Source organism: Castanea sativa, chromosome 11 (genome assembly GCF_040712315.1).
Source record: "Castanea sativa cultivar Marrone di Chiusa Pesio chromosome 11, ASM4071231v1".
In the NCBI taxonomy this organism is placed as follows: Eukaryota; Viridiplantae; Streptophyta; class Magnoliopsida; order Fagales; family Fagaceae; genus Castanea; species Castanea sativa.
In genome coordinates this window covers 29,445,118-29,465,256 of record NC_134023.1, presented here as the reverse complement: position 1 = coordinate 29,465,256, position 20,139 = coordinate 29,445,118, and the positions used below count along the sequence as shown (strand labels likewise).

General features: G+C 39.8%; 2 protein-coding genes and 1 long non-coding RNA gene across 3 annotated transcripts; 2 read left to right on the top strand and 1 right to left on the bottom strand.

The window, feature by feature from the left end:
• Positions 1–3,351: 3,351 nt before the first annotated feature.
• On the top strand, positions 3,352–4,314 carry LOC142616329 (uncharacterized). Its single transcript, XM_075789206.1, has one exon. The coding sequence runs from the start codon at positions 3,352–3,354 to the stop codon at positions 4,312–4,314; it is 963 nt and encodes a 320-aa protein (XP_075645321.1).
• Positions 4,315–6,559: 2,245 nt separating this feature from the next.
• LOC142616328 (uncharacterized) lies at positions 6,560–7,558 on the top strand. The gene has a single exon (XM_075789204.1). The coding sequence runs from the start codon at positions 6,560–6,562 to the stop codon at positions 7,556–7,558; it is 999 nt and encodes a 332-aa protein (XP_075645319.1).
• A 1,856-nt stretch (positions 7,559–9,414) lies between these two features.
• On the bottom strand, positions 9,415–15,205 carry LOC142615478 (uncharacterized). The gene is made up of 3 exons (XR_012840764.1): positions 14,749–15,205; positions 10,344–14,150; positions 9,415–10,226 (listed from the first exon to the last, which is right to left on the bottom strand). It is a non-coding gene; the product is annotated as an uncharacterized LOC142615478 (long non-coding RNA).
• Positions 15,206–20,139: the final 4,934 nt, after the last annotated feature.

Genomic DNA, 20,139 nt, shown 5'->3' with positions numbered 1-20,139 from the left:
AAATCCCAAATACTAATTTGGCAACTATTCTCCAAAGCCCAAATATTATTTTGGCCACTATTTCCTAAAGCCCAATATCATTTTGGCAACTATTTCATAAAGCCCAATAATGTTTTGGCACTATTTCGTAAAGCCCAACGTCATCTTGGCAACTATTTCTAAAAGCCCAATATTATTTTTGGCACTATTTCCAAAAGCCCAAATACTATTTTTGGCACGTATTTACAAAGCCTAAATATCATCTCAACAATTATTTCACATATACAAAATCCCTTACTCATGGGAAATATAAATATTTATCCTCCAAGAAAATACCTCTCTTGCAAAGTTTATAAAAGCCCATGAATGTCATGGCAAAATTCTTCATTTGGAGGGAACAAACAGGCCCAAAGCAGCCCAAACATGAGGCCTAGCTAGACCAGCTGACCAGCTCAGCCCAAAACCCAAGCACCATTAGCAGAAGCTCACGTGAGCAAATCAGCCAAAAATCCAGCACAAGTCAGCAGCTAGAGCTACTACTGTCAGGCATCAGCTTGTCCCATCAGGTCAAAGCAAGACACATGTCCTTCAGGGGTCAAACCTTTCTGAAATAGCATCAGTCATTGGGTGACATAAAGCTGAAATTGACTTAACAAAAGGCTAAGAAGACCCAACAGGGGGCTGAAAGCACTTCAGCCAACCACCCCCTCTTTCTTCTCCAACATATTCGGTCAAGCATCCAAGGCAGCCATTAATGCCCTGAAGCAAGCTCAAATCAGCTCGTTTTTCATGCTAAAAAATACGTATTTTCTAGTTCATGGACCAAGCACATGAACCCTTAATGGGGAAAATTAGGGAAATGTGGTTTGGAGGGCATCAAGGAGAGCCCAGCAGAGTTCCCAGCAAAGGCTCCAAGGTTGACACCTGGCTTGGGGTGATTTAACTTGCCTTTGGGAGCTTTGAATTTGGTAACCAGCAAAACCAAGGTCATTAGCTTAATGCATGCTCTAAACCCGGCAGCCAAGACCAATCAGCATTGATGCTAGGTCAAAATCCCAGCTGATATTGCATCAAAAACAGCAAGAGTCTTCAAATGGTCAAGCTTAGTTAACACTCTAAGAAACGAATCCCTATGGATTTTCTGAAGATTAGGGGAGATTTAGCAAGAGTTATTTGCCAATTGCCCCTAAATCTCAACCATAAATAGAACCCTCTGTTAATGCCTCAAGGGGGGAACAAGAACACACCAAGAGATATACCCATAGAGAAAAATTCTCCCGAAGCCCCTCTGTTTCAGCCCCTAAAAATCCCAGCAAAGTTCTAAGTCATGAAACTCTCAGTTTCAGACATGGAAACTGAGTTCCCCCACTCCTAGCTTAAAACACCTCTCATACCTCAAGTTTAAAACATTCAGCTCCTCCCTAACAGTGAGTTTCAGCAGCCCACTATACACGTTTGCCCACTGCCCACACACGTCTCTCTCTACCCATTATACGTACTACACTCAAGAGCATGCTTTGGCACCATAATGACCTTGCTGCACTAGCTGGGATCTCTCTCTCTCTCTTCATCTCATGCTAAGTCTTCTCCACTGTTTGTTATCATGGAACCCATGACATTTACTTACTCATTTATTATTGATGGTTATGATGTAACTGTTACAATAGAATTTTTCCCTCATATTGTCATATTAGAAGATTCTTCTTCAGAGATAACGGATGATGAGTCCTAAAATATGAACGTTTCTCTCGATTTGTGAAAAACTTTACTGCTGAGTTATTTTTCTGCAGAAATCTTTTACGGCTGGGTCATCTTCTGCAGAAATATTTTTACGGCTGGGTGACCCTTTTCTGCAAAAGTACTTTATAGCTGAGTTACTTTTTCCATAGAAGTATTTTACAGCTGGGTTACTTTCTTCTCCAGAAACATTTTACGGCTGGGTTATTTTCTGCAGATACACTTTATTGCTGGGTTATTTTCTGCAGAAACACTTTACCGCTAGGCCATTTCTTACAATAGACTTTTTAACCACGATGACGTGTCCACTCCAGGGATTGTTTAAGGGTCGTTCCTGCAATTCTCAATCTAGGCCCGAGGCATGAAAACACGGTGAATTGTTTGGATCTTCGCCAATAGCCTTTGGGTCGTGCATCAAGCTCATCATCGAGTTTTGGTTTAGGGCCCCGACCCAATATAAATCTCATTTGTCGGAAAGGAAACTTTTTCGCCTCCGACGTTTTGGCGACTCCACTAGGGACCCTACTGAAGCCAAAAGTTCACCATGCCTCCTAGGTTGCGGAGTAGCCGACAAGAAGGGACTCAAAACGACAGTCCCCTAGCTGCACAAAGCCATAACAACCCAGCCACACAAGGAGAACAGGTTGGCTAACATGGGTTTAACCAAGAGGGTTCTGACCACCGATTCTCTTTCCTCATAAAGACTTTACAAGGAATGCAACAAGCTCAGCTCGAGTTTGCTGAATCTTTGAGGATCTTAAGAGAAACTCAAAGGCCAACACCCCAGCCATTACATGAACAGCCAGATCCTAGAACCCAGCAGGAGAGAGTGTCAGCCACTGGGAATCCTCAGTTTAGTGAGCAAAATGCCTCTCTTCCTCAGTTTGTTACATTATCTGATCTCACTGCTTTGCTGGAAAAGGAAAGGGTTAGCCAACCGAGGAAACCAAGACACTTTATACTTAGGCCACCCTACCCAACTGAGTTACTAAGCAAGCCGTATCCGGAGAAATATGAGACTCCTATCTTCTCTCTTTATGATGGGAGGAAAGGGAATGCGATTGAGCATGTCAACAAATTTCTCAATTCTATTGGTCCTTTTGCTAGAAATGATGATCTTTGTCTAAGAAAGTTCTCAAAATCTCTTACCGATCATGCCTACACATGGTATTCCACCCATCAGCCGGGTTCCATTGCTACATGGGACGACATGGTTGAAAATTTCTGCTCAAAATATTTCCATGGAGAAGAAAAGGTTACCATTCTCACACTTCACAACACCAAGCAAAAGTCCTCCGAAGGACTCCTTGATTTCATCCGACGATTTAGGGATGCTGCTCTTGATTGCTATGGGCAGTTCAAAGAACAAGAGCTTGTTGAGATTTGCATTGACAACATGTCTCATGAGTACCGTGCCCATTTGGAAAAGCTTGATATTATTCAGTTTGACCAGCTGCTCCAAAAAGCTAGGAAGACAACCGTATCAGTCAAGCCTCCCACTACCGAAAAGGCCAAACCAGAAAAGAAAAGTGTACCACATGCTCTCACAGTCACCAGCGGTGAACCAATAGTCGGAGAAAAGCGAAAAAGAGAAGGGGGGAAGAGTACCCTCCTATACCATGCACCGATGAAGAAATGAATGCCGTCATTGACAAATGGATGGCTGATGGAGTACTTAGGCCATTCAAGCCTATCCGAGAGCCTACTCAGGAAGATATGAGGAAGCCTTTCTATTGTCGGTATCACCGATTTGTGGGCCATGGAACTAGAGATTGTAGAGCGGTCCGGAGAACGTTTCATGAAAAGATTTCTAATGGTACTTTGAATCTTACACGTGAGCAAGGGGTCCAGCGGAACCCATTGCCTCAGCATCCCAGAGGGAAGGCCACTGCAGCTGTACTTTTTCATGATGGGGCTGATGACAATGAAGCTGCCAGCGGTACAAGTTTGCCCCCAGTAGCTATCTCTGCTCTTCAAAGAAGCCCTGCCTTTCGGACTTTATTCAATCAATTGGGGCTTAAAGAGAAGTCAAGGAGAACAGCAACAAAAGCCCTTGTATCCATTGCAGCCGCTCTGGAACACACTGCCTCACAGCTGAAGCTCACGCCAGTCGAACCTTCCCAGAGACTACTAATGCCATTACCTTCACCGATGAGGACATGGAGGTACAACACCCTAATCATAGTAAACAATGATGTTCACGTAAGAAGGGCACTAGTGGACACCGGTGCATCACTTAATCTTATACCAGCCAGCACACTTAGAGCAACTGGGATCCCACTCAGCAGAATCGCTGGGGCACCAATAGAGGTTTTTAGCTTCACTGGAATTCATGAATGCACTCTTGGTAGTATTCAATTAGTCCTTAAAGTGGGGCCCGTTGTTGCCCTCACCAGATTCCATGTTATCGATTCAACCGTTTCTTATCATGCTTTACTAAGGAGGCCATGGCTCCATAAACACAAGCTTGTGCCCTCCACATATCACCAATGTGTCAAAAGGAGATTCAATGGTAAGCCTTTACGCATCCCTGCTAATCCTACACCATTTGATCTATCCGAGGCACATTATTTTGAGGCCACTTTCTATGATGAGTGATGTGAACCTCAATCGATACGCTTTGAGACCCAACAAAAATATTGGAATACTTGCCCAAGAAAGCTAAAATTCAGATTTTTTGATAGAAACCCTGACACAACGTTTATAAGAGAAACGCAAACCAAAGGTATAAGTTGGCCTTGACCCAATGATTATAAAGAATCACGAACCAAAGGTATAAAGTTTGAACGCCACAAAGAAGAATCCTTGATAAGTTCACAGTTCTTGAAGAACCAAAAGAGAGCAAAGCCTCACATTTTCTGATTTTTATTCAATAATATTATGAAAAACGTTTACAAAATTCAGAGCCTATTTAAGGGCTCCATAAAACTTGACAGACAAGAAAATATATTCTAAAATAACTCCTAGTTGATACCTTACCATATCAGGAATCAAAGTTGACCTAAAAAGCATTAAATGCACCTAAAAATAAGGAAAATTTCAAAAAAACGTACTAAATAATAAAACCCTAAATAAAAGTTGATTTGGTCTGAAATTAGCAGATCCAAAATAGGAAAAAATCTGCCTTAACTGATATAGAGCTAGAAAGTCAATCAGCCATTAATTCATGCCATAAATCACTCGCAATTAAGCCAGATCAGCCCTAAATAGCTTGAATTAAATTTATTTCATTTTCAGCTTCCTTTGGGCCAAGCTTGGAATGTCCTGCGTTAGAATCAGCCCAAATCTCTTGAATCAGCCCATTAAGTGCTTCTTTGATTTTCTTGGATCTTGCTCTTATAATAGGCCCAACTGGAACATGCAATGGATCCTTGAATGCTTGTTGATTCTCATCAATGAGCTTGCCCCAAGTGGGGAAGATTCTACCTCAAGGCCCGTTGGGACTCCATTACCCCACTGGCAAGATATTGAGAATAATCCAGAGATAGACATGAGGTCTTTCCTTGATCAAAGAAGAAAGAAAAGAGAACATGGGGAAACCCCCAGCGATGTCTCACAGCCACAATGTGTACAAATCCAGCTGCCGGATGGTCGTTTGGGGTATCGCTTATGACGGTACGTGGGGCCTAGCTATCTTAAACAGAAGGGTCCCGGACTGAATGAAGCATGTACTACACCAACTTGCTGTTATACTCAAGAAACAGAAACCCCAGCGGTAGAAGAAAATCTGCCCAGCAGTCTGGCAGAACTGTCTGAAGAGCCCCCAGCGGTAACTAATTTTTCACCTGATGTGGAGTTGGAGTCCATTAATCTCAGTGATAATCCTAATATCCAGAGGCCAACATCGGTCAATGCAACATTGCCACCGCTGGAAAAGGCTCAACTCATTTCATTATTAAAGGAGTACATCGATGTCTTTGCTTGGGAATACCATGAGATGCCTGGTTTGGATCCTAACCTAGTAGCACATGCTCTCAATGTGGAACCAAGGGCAAAACCAGTAGTGCAGCCCATGCGGACATTCCATCCTGAGGTTGAAGCTCAGATTATTCAAGAAGTTCAAAAGCTCCTCACAGCTGGGTTCATCAAGCCTATTATGCACCCGAAGTGGCTTTCAAATATTGTACCAGTCAAGAAAAAGAATGTACAAATACAATGCTACGTTGACTTCAGAAATCTTAATAAAGCATGCCCTAAAGATGAGTTTCCACTTCCGAATATGGATATGCTCATTGATTCAGCTGTTGGGCATGCTATGTTCTCATTCATGGATGGTTTCAGCGGGTATAATCAGATCAAAATGTCATCCAAAGATGCAGACAAAACAGCCTTCCGAACTCCTATGGGCAACTTTTATTATACCGTAATGTCTTTCGGTCTCAAAAATGCCTGAGCCACGTATCAAAGGGCTATGACCGCAATCTTTCATGACATGATGCATAAAGAGATTGAGGACTATGTGGATGACATCGTTGTGAAGTCCAAAACGAAAAAAGATCATCTTGCTATCTTGCGAAAGGTCTTTGAAAGATGTCGACTCTATAAGCTTCGCATGAATCCACTCAAATGTGCCTTTGGAGTTACGGCTGGGAAATTTCTGGGATTTCTTGTCCACCAAAGAGGCATAGACGTTGATCCTAGCAAAGTGCAAGCCATTGCTACCATGAAGCCACCTATTGCACTCACACAGCTTAAAAGTTTCCTTGGTAAGCTCTCATACATCCGACGGTTTATTCCCGATCTTGCTGCCCTCACAGCTGTCTTTGCACCACTGCTGAAAAAAGGAAGACCCTTTCGCTGGGATTCCAAATGCTTGCAGGCATTTCTCCAGCTGCAGTAACTCATGACTAGGCTGCCAACTGTATGCGCACCCATACCAGGGAAACCACTTAAGTTATATTTGGCTACCAATGATGAGGCAATAGGAGCACTTATAGCCCAAGATGATCAAGAAGGAATCGAGCGACCGGTTTATTATGTTAGTAGAAAATTAAAAGATGTGGAAACCCACTACCCAAGGGCTGAAAGGGCTTGTCTTGCTCTGATATATGCTGCCCAGCAGCTACGTCATTATCTGCTAGCTCACACGGTACAACTCTTAACAAAATCTCATCCAATTCACCCACTCTTGAGGCGACCGGTCCTTTCCGGAAGGCTAGCACAGTGGCTCTTACAATTATCTGAGTTTAAGATCATAGCAATTACCCCAACGGCTGTAAGGGGTCAAGCCATTGCTGATTTGCTATCCAACTTCCCTAGAGAAGACTGCTGGGACATTACTGATGAAGTACCTGGAGACCTGCCAGCAGTTGCATTGATGGAAGCAGCCGGGGCTGCTTGGACCTTACGATTTGATGGATCCTCTACCACCTCTAAAGGGGGGGATGGGATAGTCCTATCCAAAAACACCAGAGAAACAGCGGCTATGTCGTTCAAGCTTGATTTCCCATGCACCAATAATATGGCTGAATATGAGGCATATCTTACGGACCTAACGGTAGCTCGTGAAATGGGTATTAAGCATCTTCAAGTGATTGGAGACTCAAATCTGGTTGTTTGCCATGCTAGAGGAGATTTTGCACTCAAGGAACCATCTTTAGCTCCATATAGAGCTATGGCTCAAAGGTTGGAAGACTCTTTCGATAAATTCAATATTGAACACTCCTTAAGGTCCGACAATCGCTTCGCCGATGCCCTAGCCACATTGGGATCAAAAGTCAGATTCAAAGGCGCAACTACAGATGTAACTATTGTGAAAAGGCCTATCCCGGTCATACAAATGCTGAAGGAAGAATTCTTTGAGCAAACCGCTGGGTCAGACAGACTGGCAATCTCCCATTAAAGAAGTATTATTATCACTGGATGAGAAAGGTCATTTAAAGATACTCAAAGACTATACTCTAATGGCTGGAGAGTTGTACAAGAAGCTGCCTGGAGGAGTTCTAGCTAGATGCTTGAGCCCTAGTGAGTCCACCAAGCGATTAAAAGAGGTCCATGAAAAATCATGTGGTGCCAGCGGTTCTGTCAGTCTCTACAGACGCCTCCAACGGCTGGGCTACTATTGGCCAGAAATGAGTAAACAAGCTGCTACTATCCAAGGACAATGCACCAGCTGCCAATACACTTTTGATCAAAAAGATTCATGTGCAGCCTTAACCGTTAGTGATTGACGTGTACCCCTCCTTGAATATCTCATAGAGGGAGTCTTGCCCGATAATCATGAGGAGGCCTACCGCTTGAAAAAGTTGTCTACTCGCTATTTTGTGGAAGGGGGTATCCTCTTCCGAAAGGGGTTCAAGGGGGAGCCTTTGAGATGCCTAGGGACCCCCGAAGCACAATCGGTTGTGCAAGAGGTACATGCGGGAGAGTGTGGTGACCATCAAGGCAAGAGGCGACTTCTCCAGCAGTTGTTCAACCTGAGGTATTTCTGGCCCACCATGAAACAAGATGCAGCTGAATGTGTGAAGACTTGCCATACTTGCCAAGTCCATGGAAACCTCATACATACTCACCCCACCAACCTCCAAAACATGATGACTTCTTGGTCATTCCATACTTGGGGGCTTGACCTAATAGGCCCCATCAATCCACCATCAAAGGGTCATATTTGGATACTAGTGGCCACTGAATACTTCACAAAGTAGGTTGAAGCCGTTTCCCTAAAGAAGGCTAGAGGCCCAGCCGTTGCGAATTTTATCTGAGAGCATATAATTTGCAGATTTGGCATCCCTCACAAGATTGTTACTGATAATGGTACTCCTTTTGTTAACAAAGATGTCCGAAAAGTACTCAACCATCACTGCATCAAGCATCGCAAGTCTACTCCTTATTATCCACAAGGTAACGGCCAAGCGGAAGCCACCAACCGAGTACTATTAAGAATTCTCAGCAAGATGGTGCATGAGTATGAGGGTGGCTGGACTGAGCACCTGCTAGAAACCCTATGGGCATAAAACAGCCACCAGTCTATCGCCATTCTCTCTTGTGTATGGTACCGAGGCTATATCTCCAGTTGAGCTATTGGTCCCTACCCGAAAGGTTGTTCATGGACAAGAAATAGATATAGATGTTGCCACTTGTGCAGAAATGAGAACTACAGACCTTGAAATCTTGGAAGAAACACGAAATCTTGCCTTTAACCGCACCTAGCGGTATCAGCAACAGATGGCCAACGCTTACAACAAGGCCATGAAAGCCAGGATTTTTGCCAAAGGACAAATGGTCCTAAAAGCAGCTGATCATGTGAGGAGGAATCTCTCAGCACCCTCCAAGTTTGCTCCAAGTTGGGAGGGGCCTTATCTTATAAGGGAAGGCAATGACAGCAGTTACTATCATCTAGCTACAGCGGAAGGTGAAAGTCTCGCGAAACCTATCAATGGCAAATGGCTTAAGTTGTATAATGCTTAACTTCGCTTTCAAGTATGTACCAAGCAATTCTCTTTTGTATGATATTGAACTCCTACTATGCCAATAACAATTAAGCATTGCCTTTTGCCTCAAACATGAATTTATTATAGTTGCAAGTACTCTGATATTACTTTCTATACATAAGCATGCACGTTCACAACTATGAATAAAGTTACAGCCCTAATAGCTGGGCATCCTAAATCAAAATAGTCATGAACACGACGACCATTTTCAAAATTATGCATATAATTTCCATGACTATATTTCTGCCTAACGTACTATTCTTTGATAAATAAATCATCTTTCACGAAATAAATTCATATACATGTGTATAAACAAAGACACAGCTTGCATAGCTGGGGAAAATACTGAGTTTTTACATAAAGTTCACATGGCTGGTGCACCCTTACACAAAACACAGCCTGCACAGCTAAATAAACCCGAAATACATAACATGTTTCGTCACATCATATTTCAAAACAACTGTCTAAAATGCCAAGCTACCAAAAAGAAAAGCTAGTCAAATAAGCCATCGCCAAAGGTTTTTGCTAAGGACGAAGCACCTCCAGCTGACGAAGACCGTACCATGTCATCTCTCTTGCCCAGTAAAAGTGAAAGCTTAGCTCTCTTCGCTGCAATTTCTTTCTCAAGATCAGCTATCTTCACTATAAGCTCATCGTCTCGAGCAATACAAGCCTCAGCAGCAGCCTGAATCTTATCAAGGATGAATTGGACACCAAACTTCATGAATGACAAGTCCTTGAGAGCATTCTTCCACTTAAGTGCTTTCTTCAAGTTTGAACTCTCAAGCTTGGTGCGTTGCATGTCTAACAGCACAGCAATAAGCAATTGCAGTCCAGATTTCCTCAACGGACCACCTAACTTGCACTCGGTTAAGAAGTGTGGATGTCTCTTTACAATTGCTGCCAGCAGTGGCTAACCTTCTGCAGGAATTTCTGACCGCTGGAACATAATAGTAGTGCCTGAAAGGGGATGGAAGTCAGCTGCCACCTTCTCATTTTCTTCATCTTCTGCAAATTTCTCCAAGAATTCTTCAAGGCTCATTCCCTTGGTGGTAGCACCAGAAGATTCTATCCCTAACTCTGCGAAAAAGAGGCATGGTTATGTCCCTAATAGTAACAAAAAAGCATTCAAACAGCCAAGTATCATTGAACAATAAACTTGCTTTACTGAATATGAACAACTCAAATACATCATACCTGGAGGTTGCTTTGGTGAACGTCACGAACAGTCGAAGAAACAAAATGTCTTTGGCTGGGCACAACAACAGCTTCCCCAGCAGTAACAGTAATATCAGGGTCCTTGCTAGCATGTTCTTTGCTGGACTCTCCAGCAGTAACAATGATCTTAGGAACCTTCTCAGCAGCTTTCCGGCAATCACAGACTCCTCATCAAACAGCTCTAGCTCTAGCAGATTCACATCTCCCATGAATAGGGGCTGGCAGGAGCTCTTTCCGCTGGAACTGCAAGTCTATAATACCAGAAGTGGTGGGACCAATGTTATCTCATGACTAGGGGCTTCACCCTTTAAAATCCACTTCTTTGGCACCTTAGGTGGGCTGACCTCAGGAGCCCCAACGGCTAGGAACAAGGGGATGAACAGTACCACGGGTCTTGCAATGGCAATAGTGTTTCTCCTGCTTTAACTTCCACATCATCAACCCCAACAACTGATTCAATCGCACCCCCAGCCGTAGCCTCACTTTCTGGCATAGCCAACCCAGCAATGCTATCATCACCAGAACCCAGCAGTTCTTCTCCTTCAGCCATAACTCAGGGGGCTGAAGGAGAAAAATACCCACATTTCAAACTCGCACGTGTGACCAAACAGAAACTGCTCACATGTAACTCGGGGGGGCTAAATGTTGAGGTACAAATTTTCGGGCCCTAACTTCTTTAGTCCACGCACAGAAAAATACCCACACAAGCCCAATAATTATTTTGAAACCCACGTAAATATTTCCCACATATTACTTAAATATTCTCCATGTTATTGGGCTCCCACAAATATTTCCTACATATATAAGCCCCACAAATTACCTTGGGTCATCTCACAAATATTACCCACTACATTCCACATATTATCCAACATGGGTTTTCGCAAAAATACCCATCTATCAACGTTGGGCAACAAAATTATACTCCCTCCACAAAAGGCCCAAAATCATTCAACTCGTTGACAAGACTCAAAAGGCCTAACAAAACCCATTTTCTAAGCCCGTTGCTACACGGCACCTTACAAAGCCCGTTACTACACGGCACCTCTAAGCCCGTTGCTACACGGCACCTCTAAACCCGTTACTACACGACACCTTACAAAGCCCGTTACTACACGGCACCTTTAAGCTCGTTGCTACACGGCACCTTACAAAGCCAGTTGCTACACGGCACCTCTAAGCCCGTTGCTACACAGCACCTCTAAGCTCGTTGATACACGACACCTTACAAAACTTGTTGCTACACGGCACCTTACAAAGCCCGTTGCTACACAGCACCATTAAGCCCGTTGCTACACGGCACCTCTAAGCTCGTTGCTACAAGGCACCTCAAAGCCCGTTGCTACACGGCGATATTTTCTACAAAAATCTCAAACTATTTCCAAAGCCAAAATACTAATTTGGCAACTATTTCCAAAGCTCAAATACTAATTTGGCAAACTATTTCCAAAGCCCAAATACTAATTTGGCACTATTTTACTAAGCTCAAATACTAATTTGGCAAACTATTTACTAAACTATTTTACAAAGCTCAAATGCTAATTTGGCACTATTTTGCAAAGTCCAAATACTAATTTGGCAAACTATTCTCCAAAGCCCAAATATTATCTTGGCCACTATTTCCTAAAGCCCAGTATCATTTTGGCAACTATTTCATAAAGTCCAATAATGTTTTGGCACTATTTCGTAAAGCCCAACGTCATCTTGGCAACTATTTCCTAAAGCCCAATATCATTTTGGCAACTATTTCATAAAGCCCAATGATGTTTTGGCACTATTTCGTAAAGCACAACGTCATCTTGGCAACTATTTCTAAAAGCCCAATATTATTTTTGGCACTATTTCCAAAAGCCCAAATACTATTTTTGGCACGTATTTACAAAGCCTAAATATTATCTCAACAATTATTTCACATATACAAAATCATTTACTCATGGGAAATATAAATATTTATCCTCCAAGAAAATACCTCCCTTGCAAAGTTTATAAAAGCCCATGAGTGTCATGGCAAAATTCTTCATTTAGAGGGAACAAACAGGCCCAATGTAGCCCAAACGTGAGGCCCAGCTGGACCAGCTCAGCCCAAAACCCAGGCACCATCAGCAGAAGCTCACGTGAGCAAATCAACCAAAAACCCAGCACAAGTCAGCAGCTGGAGCCCACTGCTGTCAGGCATCAGCTTGTCCCATCAGGTCAGAACAAGACACATGTCCATCAGGAGTCAAACCTTTTTGAAATATCATCAGTCATTGGATGACATAAAGTTGAAATGGACTTAAAAAAAGGCTGAGAATACCCAACAGGGGGCTGAAAGCAATCCAGCCAACCACCCCCTCTTTCTTCTCCAACATATTCGGTCAAGCATCCAAGGCAGCCATTAATGCCCTAAAGCAAGCTCAAATCAGCTCGTTTTTCATGCTAAAAAATACGTATTTTCTGGTTCATGGACCAAGCACATGAACCCCTAATGGGAAAAATTAGGGAAATGTGGTTTGGAGGGCATCAAGGAGAGCCCAGCAGAGTTCCCAGCAAAGGCTCCAGGGTTGACACCTGGCTTGGGGTGATTTAACTTGCCTTTGGGAGCTCTGAATCTAGTAACCAGCACAACCAAGGTCATTAGCTTAATGCATGCTCTAAACTCGGTAGCCAAGACCAATCAGCATTGATGCTAGGTTAGAATCCCAGCTGATATTGCATCAAAAACAACAAGAGTCTTCAAATGGTCAAGCTTACCATTCTTAGCTAACACTCTAAGAAACGAATCCCTAATGATCATCTGAAGATTGGGGGAGATTTAGCAAGAGTTATTTGCCAATTGCCCCCTAAATCTCAACCATAAATAGAACCCTCTATTAATGCCTCAAGGGGGGAACAAGAACACACCAAGAGATATACCCATAGAGAAAAATTCTCACGAAGCCCCTCTGTTTCAGCCCCTAAAAATCCCAGCAAAGTTCTAAGTCATGAAACTCTCAGTTTCAGACATGGAAACTGAGTTCCCCCACTCCTAGCTTAAAAACACATCTCATACCTTAAGTTTAAAACATTCAGCTCCTCCCTAGCAGTGAGTTTTAGCAGCCCACTATACACTTTTGCCCACTGCCCACACACGTACTCTCTCTACCCATTATACGTACTACACTCAAGAGCATGCTTTAGCACCATAATGACCTTGCTACTCTAGCTGGGATCTCTCTCTCTCTCCCTTCATCTCATGCTAAGTCTTCTCCACTGTTTGTTATCATGGAACCCATGACATTTACTTACTCATTTATTATTGATGGTTATGATGTAACTGTTACAATAGAATTTTTCCCTCATATTGTCATATTAGAAGATTCTTCTTCAGAGATAACAGATGATGAGTCCTAAAATATGAACGTTTCTCTCGATTTGTGAAAACTTTACTACAGGTTTGGAAAAGAGGAAGCTACCAAGATGACCAAATTTAGTAGTAAAATAAAGTAGAAAAGTGCATTTATGAGATAGTGGAAACCTAAGCAAACCTCAACTCCAAAAAAATCATGCTTTAAAATCTAAGAAGATTGAAACTCAGATCTTTAATACTTTTCCTCTTAACCACTTTCAAGTAACTAAACAGCTTTCTTGCTAATTACACAAACTCCAACTGTTCACATAAGGAAACATCATAAATCAAAATAAACAAATCCAAATCTTAAATCTCACTCTACAACAACATGCATTTTCAAAGACAATAAAGGAGCTGGTACATAGCGTGAGATCTTACCTGAGGAAAACCTTGGGCTACATCAAGAACACCTTCTCCATCTATAATGTACATAAACGGCGATCTTAGAAGCAGAACAAAAAAGCCTTGGAATCATAATATACACAAAGGGGAGAGAGATATGAGATCTGATGAAACCTATTCTGCCATGGTTAGGACTTGTCCACATTGATAGAACTTTATCCATGATAATTAGTATAAATTGGTGCTTCGGCTTGTACAAAATATTTTCAAGTCATCTATCTAACTTCATTTGACATTAACAATTTTCAGAGCCAGGCTTGTAAAGAAGATATTGGATTGGAGTTGGGATTAGCAAGTAAATATTCTGTTAGCAAGGGAAATGACATAGAAATCAAGTATGAAAACATCTAAAATGCTGATACTGATCAAAATTAATATCTATAAATGACGTATCAGAAAATTTGGTCGCAGACATATCCAATGAAACATGTGAGTGAAGGAAAGAAATTAAACTAAACAATATATTTGAGGAAATGGAATTGAAATTCAAATATTGTTCTGATAGTAGAATCCTAATTGTTCTTCAATATAGTAGTAATATGAAACACAAAGAAGCAGTAATATGAGCATGTGAAAACTCACAATATTGCCACAAGTGCAAGCACAAAAACGTACCTAGATATGTAATTTTTCCATCTCAATGATAAGCATCTCTTCGCAGTGGATCACTTAAAATTTGATATGCTTCACATAATACCTGCAAACACAAGCATTGAGATGGAAATAAGCAGCTGTGCAGTAAGTAAAATATTAAACAAGCAGCTTTGCAGTAAAAGTAATGAACATACACAAACACACATGCTTGCACACACAAGCATTAATTGATTGCATATTGACACATGCACAAAAGTGTTAACTAGATGCAAATTGACACATGCACATAAGCACTATACGGTGCCACATTGCCTATCCTTTTAGACTAGCAAACAGCCCAGAAAAAATTCGCCAGATAACCATAAACAAAATATTGCAAATAGCGAGGATATCATATTCAATATTCATAACCAGACATTGCATTCACAAACTCTTTATGATTCACTCAGGCAATACTCGGATTCCAGATTCTCAAGAAACCCAGCTGATCTTCAAAGAACCTCAGTTCAAAAGACTCTGTTATCAACCCCAACATAACTATTTAATAGAAACTAAAACCAAGATTTTGTTATTTACCATCATATCCTTGTTGAGTCTATTGAGAATACTATCTCAAAGCCCCCCCAAAAAAAATTAATATTAAAAGGTACCAACCTTAAAATTTTCCCACAATTTCTCCCTCACCAAACAGGGAAATAGAGAACCCAAACATAACTATTTAACAGAAACTCATATCAAGATTCTGGTATTTACCATCATATCCTGGTTGAGTCTATTGAGAATACTATCTCAAAGCCCCCCAAAAAAAAAACAATATTAAAAGGTACCAACTTTAAAATTTTCCCACAATTTCTCCCTCGCCAAACAAGGAAATAGAGAACCCAAGCATGCCTTTTAACTACTAATACATGCAAGCAGAACATAACAATCAACCAAAAAAAAAAATTAAAATCAACATAATCCAAAAAAAAGTATAATATAAAATAAATAAATTAATACTCAAAACCTAAATCATACCCAGGTAAACCTGAATGCAATCATTGAGAAATCAACCAAAGAACAGAGAAAGCAAAACCAACCCAGAACCATAAGAAATCAACTGAAGAACAGAGAAATCAAAACAGCCCATAACCATGAGAAATCGACCCAAAGAACAGAGAAATCATAATCAACCCATACCCACGAGAAATCAACCCAAAGAACACACAGAAATCAAAACCAACTCATACCCATGAGAAATCAAACCAAAGAACACACAGAGAAATCAAAACCTTACACAAACCACAATCCAAAACTACAAAAATCAAATAGCACAAATAAGTCCACAAACCCAAGATTTATGAGATGAAAAGAGATGGAACACTATAAAAAAAAAAAACTGTAACTATGGCAAGCCTTACTTCTTGCAAACCCATTTTCACAACCTCCGCAATACAAAACAGTAAACCCAAAATCCCAAATAAAAAACATACAAACAGAGCACACATTACGCTCATTCACATCTACATACATACATGGCCACATACCCACAAAAATAGCGATACCCAAACCCACGGCCAAACAACCATAAACACGCACACACACAACACAATCGAGAGAGAGAGATCATAAGAGGAAAAGAGTGTGTGTGTGTGTGAGAGAGAGAGAGAGAGAGAGAGAGAGAGAGAGAGAGAGAGAAATTGGGTGAACTATTCAATATTGTAATTTAAAAACCTAAAAATGAAAAACTGTAATGATATGTTTGAGAGAGAGAGAAATTGAGTGAGGGGAAGCACTAATCTGAGTAACATATCTTCTCTCTGCAGGATTAGAAAACTCCACGTTCATAGCCTCCTAAATTGCAGACAATAATTCTTGCCTTGCTTTTGCAGAAATAGCAAGGTAATTTGGTCCATGAATAGTGCTCAAGTCCACAACCTAAAATGAGGAAAAAAAATTAAAAATTTGCTCAGGGATATCATTTACATGTACATAAGATAAATGGTCAAAGACAGGAACCTACCTCTTTAGTTTATTCTCAGTAACTTGTGAGTTTAAATAATTGAAAGACACATTAAAAACTACAATAAGTGACATCAGAATGGAATAAGGGCTCATTTTTGTTGTCTCGCTTTGCATGGAGTTTCATTTGTGAGGATACAACTAAATCAGGGTACAATACACCTAAATTGCTCTATTAAAATGTGTAACCCATTTTACTTTAATGAAAACAATACCATCATAATCTCAACAATCAGGAACAGAAATATTGAAATCAGGAAAGCAAACCATATCACATTATTAAGGACTACGAGCCCCAGCATGATAGATGGGTAGTTCAATTTGGAGCCAAAACTGACCACCTTCCTGCCACTTGCTTAATATCTCTACTTTAAATGCTCACACACATCCCCTCCCCATTCCAGCATAGGATCTCAGATTGCAACCTTTTGGTCAGAAATTTTATGATCAAACATAAAAATTCTAACCTACACAAAACACATACAATTCCCATTCATTGACTATTCAATGTTATGAAAGCAAAACTGGTTGCTTAGGCTGCCAGTGCCACCAAAAGTATATCATGTATAAGACGTCATAACTTTTATTATATTCATTGTAAATAATTTCACGTGTGCTTAATTAGCCCATTTAAGTTGAATACTTCAATGTTCTCTCACATAAGTAACTGAATCTATTACCAGATTTACCACAAGCATGGCCATCTAAAAATATAGGAGTTATTGCCATAATTTATGGTTAATTTCATTTTTATAAATTACAGGAAAACTGAAAACACACCATTTGACTTTTGTATTATCATTCAATATTATGATCATCAATTCTAACTTAAGAGAAAAGCATGCACTTATTATTTATTCTTTATAGAGTAAAATTTTACATTACAAAAAGCAAAAACATGAGAAAGAAAAAGGGATAATTATGAGGTTATCTAAAGCATGAAACACTGAGAACCAACAATATCACAAATATCCAACTAATCATGTGTAGGAAATATAGTTTTCAAATGTTATCATTTCATAATTTTCTCTCTGAACTCTGAAACTAATTTACATTGAGCACAAATATGTAGTTAGAACACAAAGTAGTGCCCATAAAGTCAAACATACACATCACAGTAATACAAAGCACAGAGAGAGGTTCAGGGATATGGGATTAAGTGTTCATTACTTGCATTCTTGTTTTTCTACCAACAATAAAATTACAGAAGCAATGAGAGCAAAACCTTAAAGACACATAACAGAAGCAAACAACAATAAAATTACAACTCAACACAAAACCAGAACAAACAAAAAATCCTAAAGAGTGAAGAACAATTATATCTCTAAACATAGCAAATACGTTGTTTTATCAACATAGCAAATATTAACTTCTGGAACCTATAAATAGGGCCACATACCAAAACCACCAACCAAATTATAGCACAGGTTTGGAACAGAGGAAGCAACCAAGATGACCAAATTTAGTAGTGAAATAAAGTAGAAAAGCGCATTTATGAGATAGTGGAAACCAAAGCAAACCTCAACTCCAAAAAAATCATGCTTTAAAATCTATGACGTTCGAAATTCAAATTTTTAATACTTTTCCTCTTAACCACTTTCAAGTAACTAAACAGCTTTCCTGCTAATTACAAAAACTCCAACTTTTTACATAAGGAAACATCATAAATCAAAAGAAACAAATCCAAATCTTAAATCTCCCTCTACAACATGACACATTTAAAAAATAAAAAATAAAGGAGCTGGGACATAGCGTGAGATCTTACCTGAGGAAAACCTTGGGCTGCATCAAGAACACCTTCTCCATCTATAATGTACATAAACCGCGATCTTAGAAGCAGAACAAAAAAGCCTTGGAATCATAATATACATAAAGGGGAGAGAGATATGAGATATGATGAAACCTATTCTGCCATGGTTAGGGCTTGTCCACATTGATAGAACTTTATCCATGATAATTTGTATAAATTGGCGCTTCAGTTTGTACAAACTATTTTCAAGTCATCTATCCAACTTCATTTAACATTAACAATTTTCAAAGCCAGGCTTGTAAAGAAGATCTGGGATTGGAGTTGGGATTAGCAAGTAAATATTCTGTTTGCAAGGGAAATGACATAGAAATCAAGTATGAAAACATCTAAAATGCTGAAGGAAAGAAATTAAACTAAACAATATATTAGAGGAAATGGAATTGAAATTCAAATATTGTTCTGATAGTAGAATCCTAATTGTTCTTCAATAAAGTAGTAATATGAAACACAAAGGAGCAGTACTATGAGCATGTGACAACTCACAATATTTCCACAAGTGCAAGCATAAAAACGTACATAGATATGTAATTTTTTCCCACATCAATGATAAGCATCTCTTCGCAGTGGATCACTTAAACTTGATATGCTTCACATATAACTTGCAAACATAAAAAATAATGAAGGAACTTGATATTAAAAACATAATCTCTTTGTATGGTTTTAATATTGGCAACAAGGTACAATGGGAAGAATCACAAAGAAGGAAAAGAAAACATGACTTCGTTTATTATGATTCATTTAAAATGAGGTATGTGCCTAGAAAAATCAAGGAGGGGAGATCATGTTTTCCTCCCTATGATAATTACACATATCACGCAGTAAACTTGAAGCAATAGATGACAGAGCAAAACACTTTGCATCAAGCATCAGAACTTTTAATACACACAGGTTGATAATAAACAATAAAGAGTAACCCCTTTCTCACAACACTAAAGAGTAGCCCCTTTCTCATAAAGAGTAGAACTTTTAATATTTCAAACAATAAAGAGTAGCCCCTTTCTCATAACAAAAATAATAATAAACAATACAACAACTTACTCCAGACTGATCAAGTATATCACTTCTTAGTTGAGTTACCATTATCTATCAAATCAAGAAAGGAAAAAAAACATTTGAGAGGAAATTAACATAATCAAAATCACACAGGTGAGAGAAAAATATTTTTTTCAGATAAAAGAAATTTGATTTCTTTGTCCAACATGCTTTACTCTATAAGACCAATCTCCAGCATTAATTTTTCACCAAAAATAGATGCACTTCACCTGCCATATACAATATCCAGCAATAAGTAGGAATTTCAACCCAAAAATGGATGCACTCCATCTTCCATATACAATATCAAAGGAATACCTCCATATAATTTCTGCTTTTGATTTCTTCCACTGCTTCAACATAAATGTTGGCAAGGGAGAAGGATCCACCAGATTATGCAATCACACAAAAACAGTTGTCAATATAAATATGGAGACTAAAACAAATACTCAAAAGAAAACCAATTCTAAACAGAACAAAAGAAGAAGATTAGGAAAGAAAATCTCAACCACAAATGAAAAAATTCCATAACCTAAAGAGAGAGAGAGAGAGAGAGAAAGAGACAACAT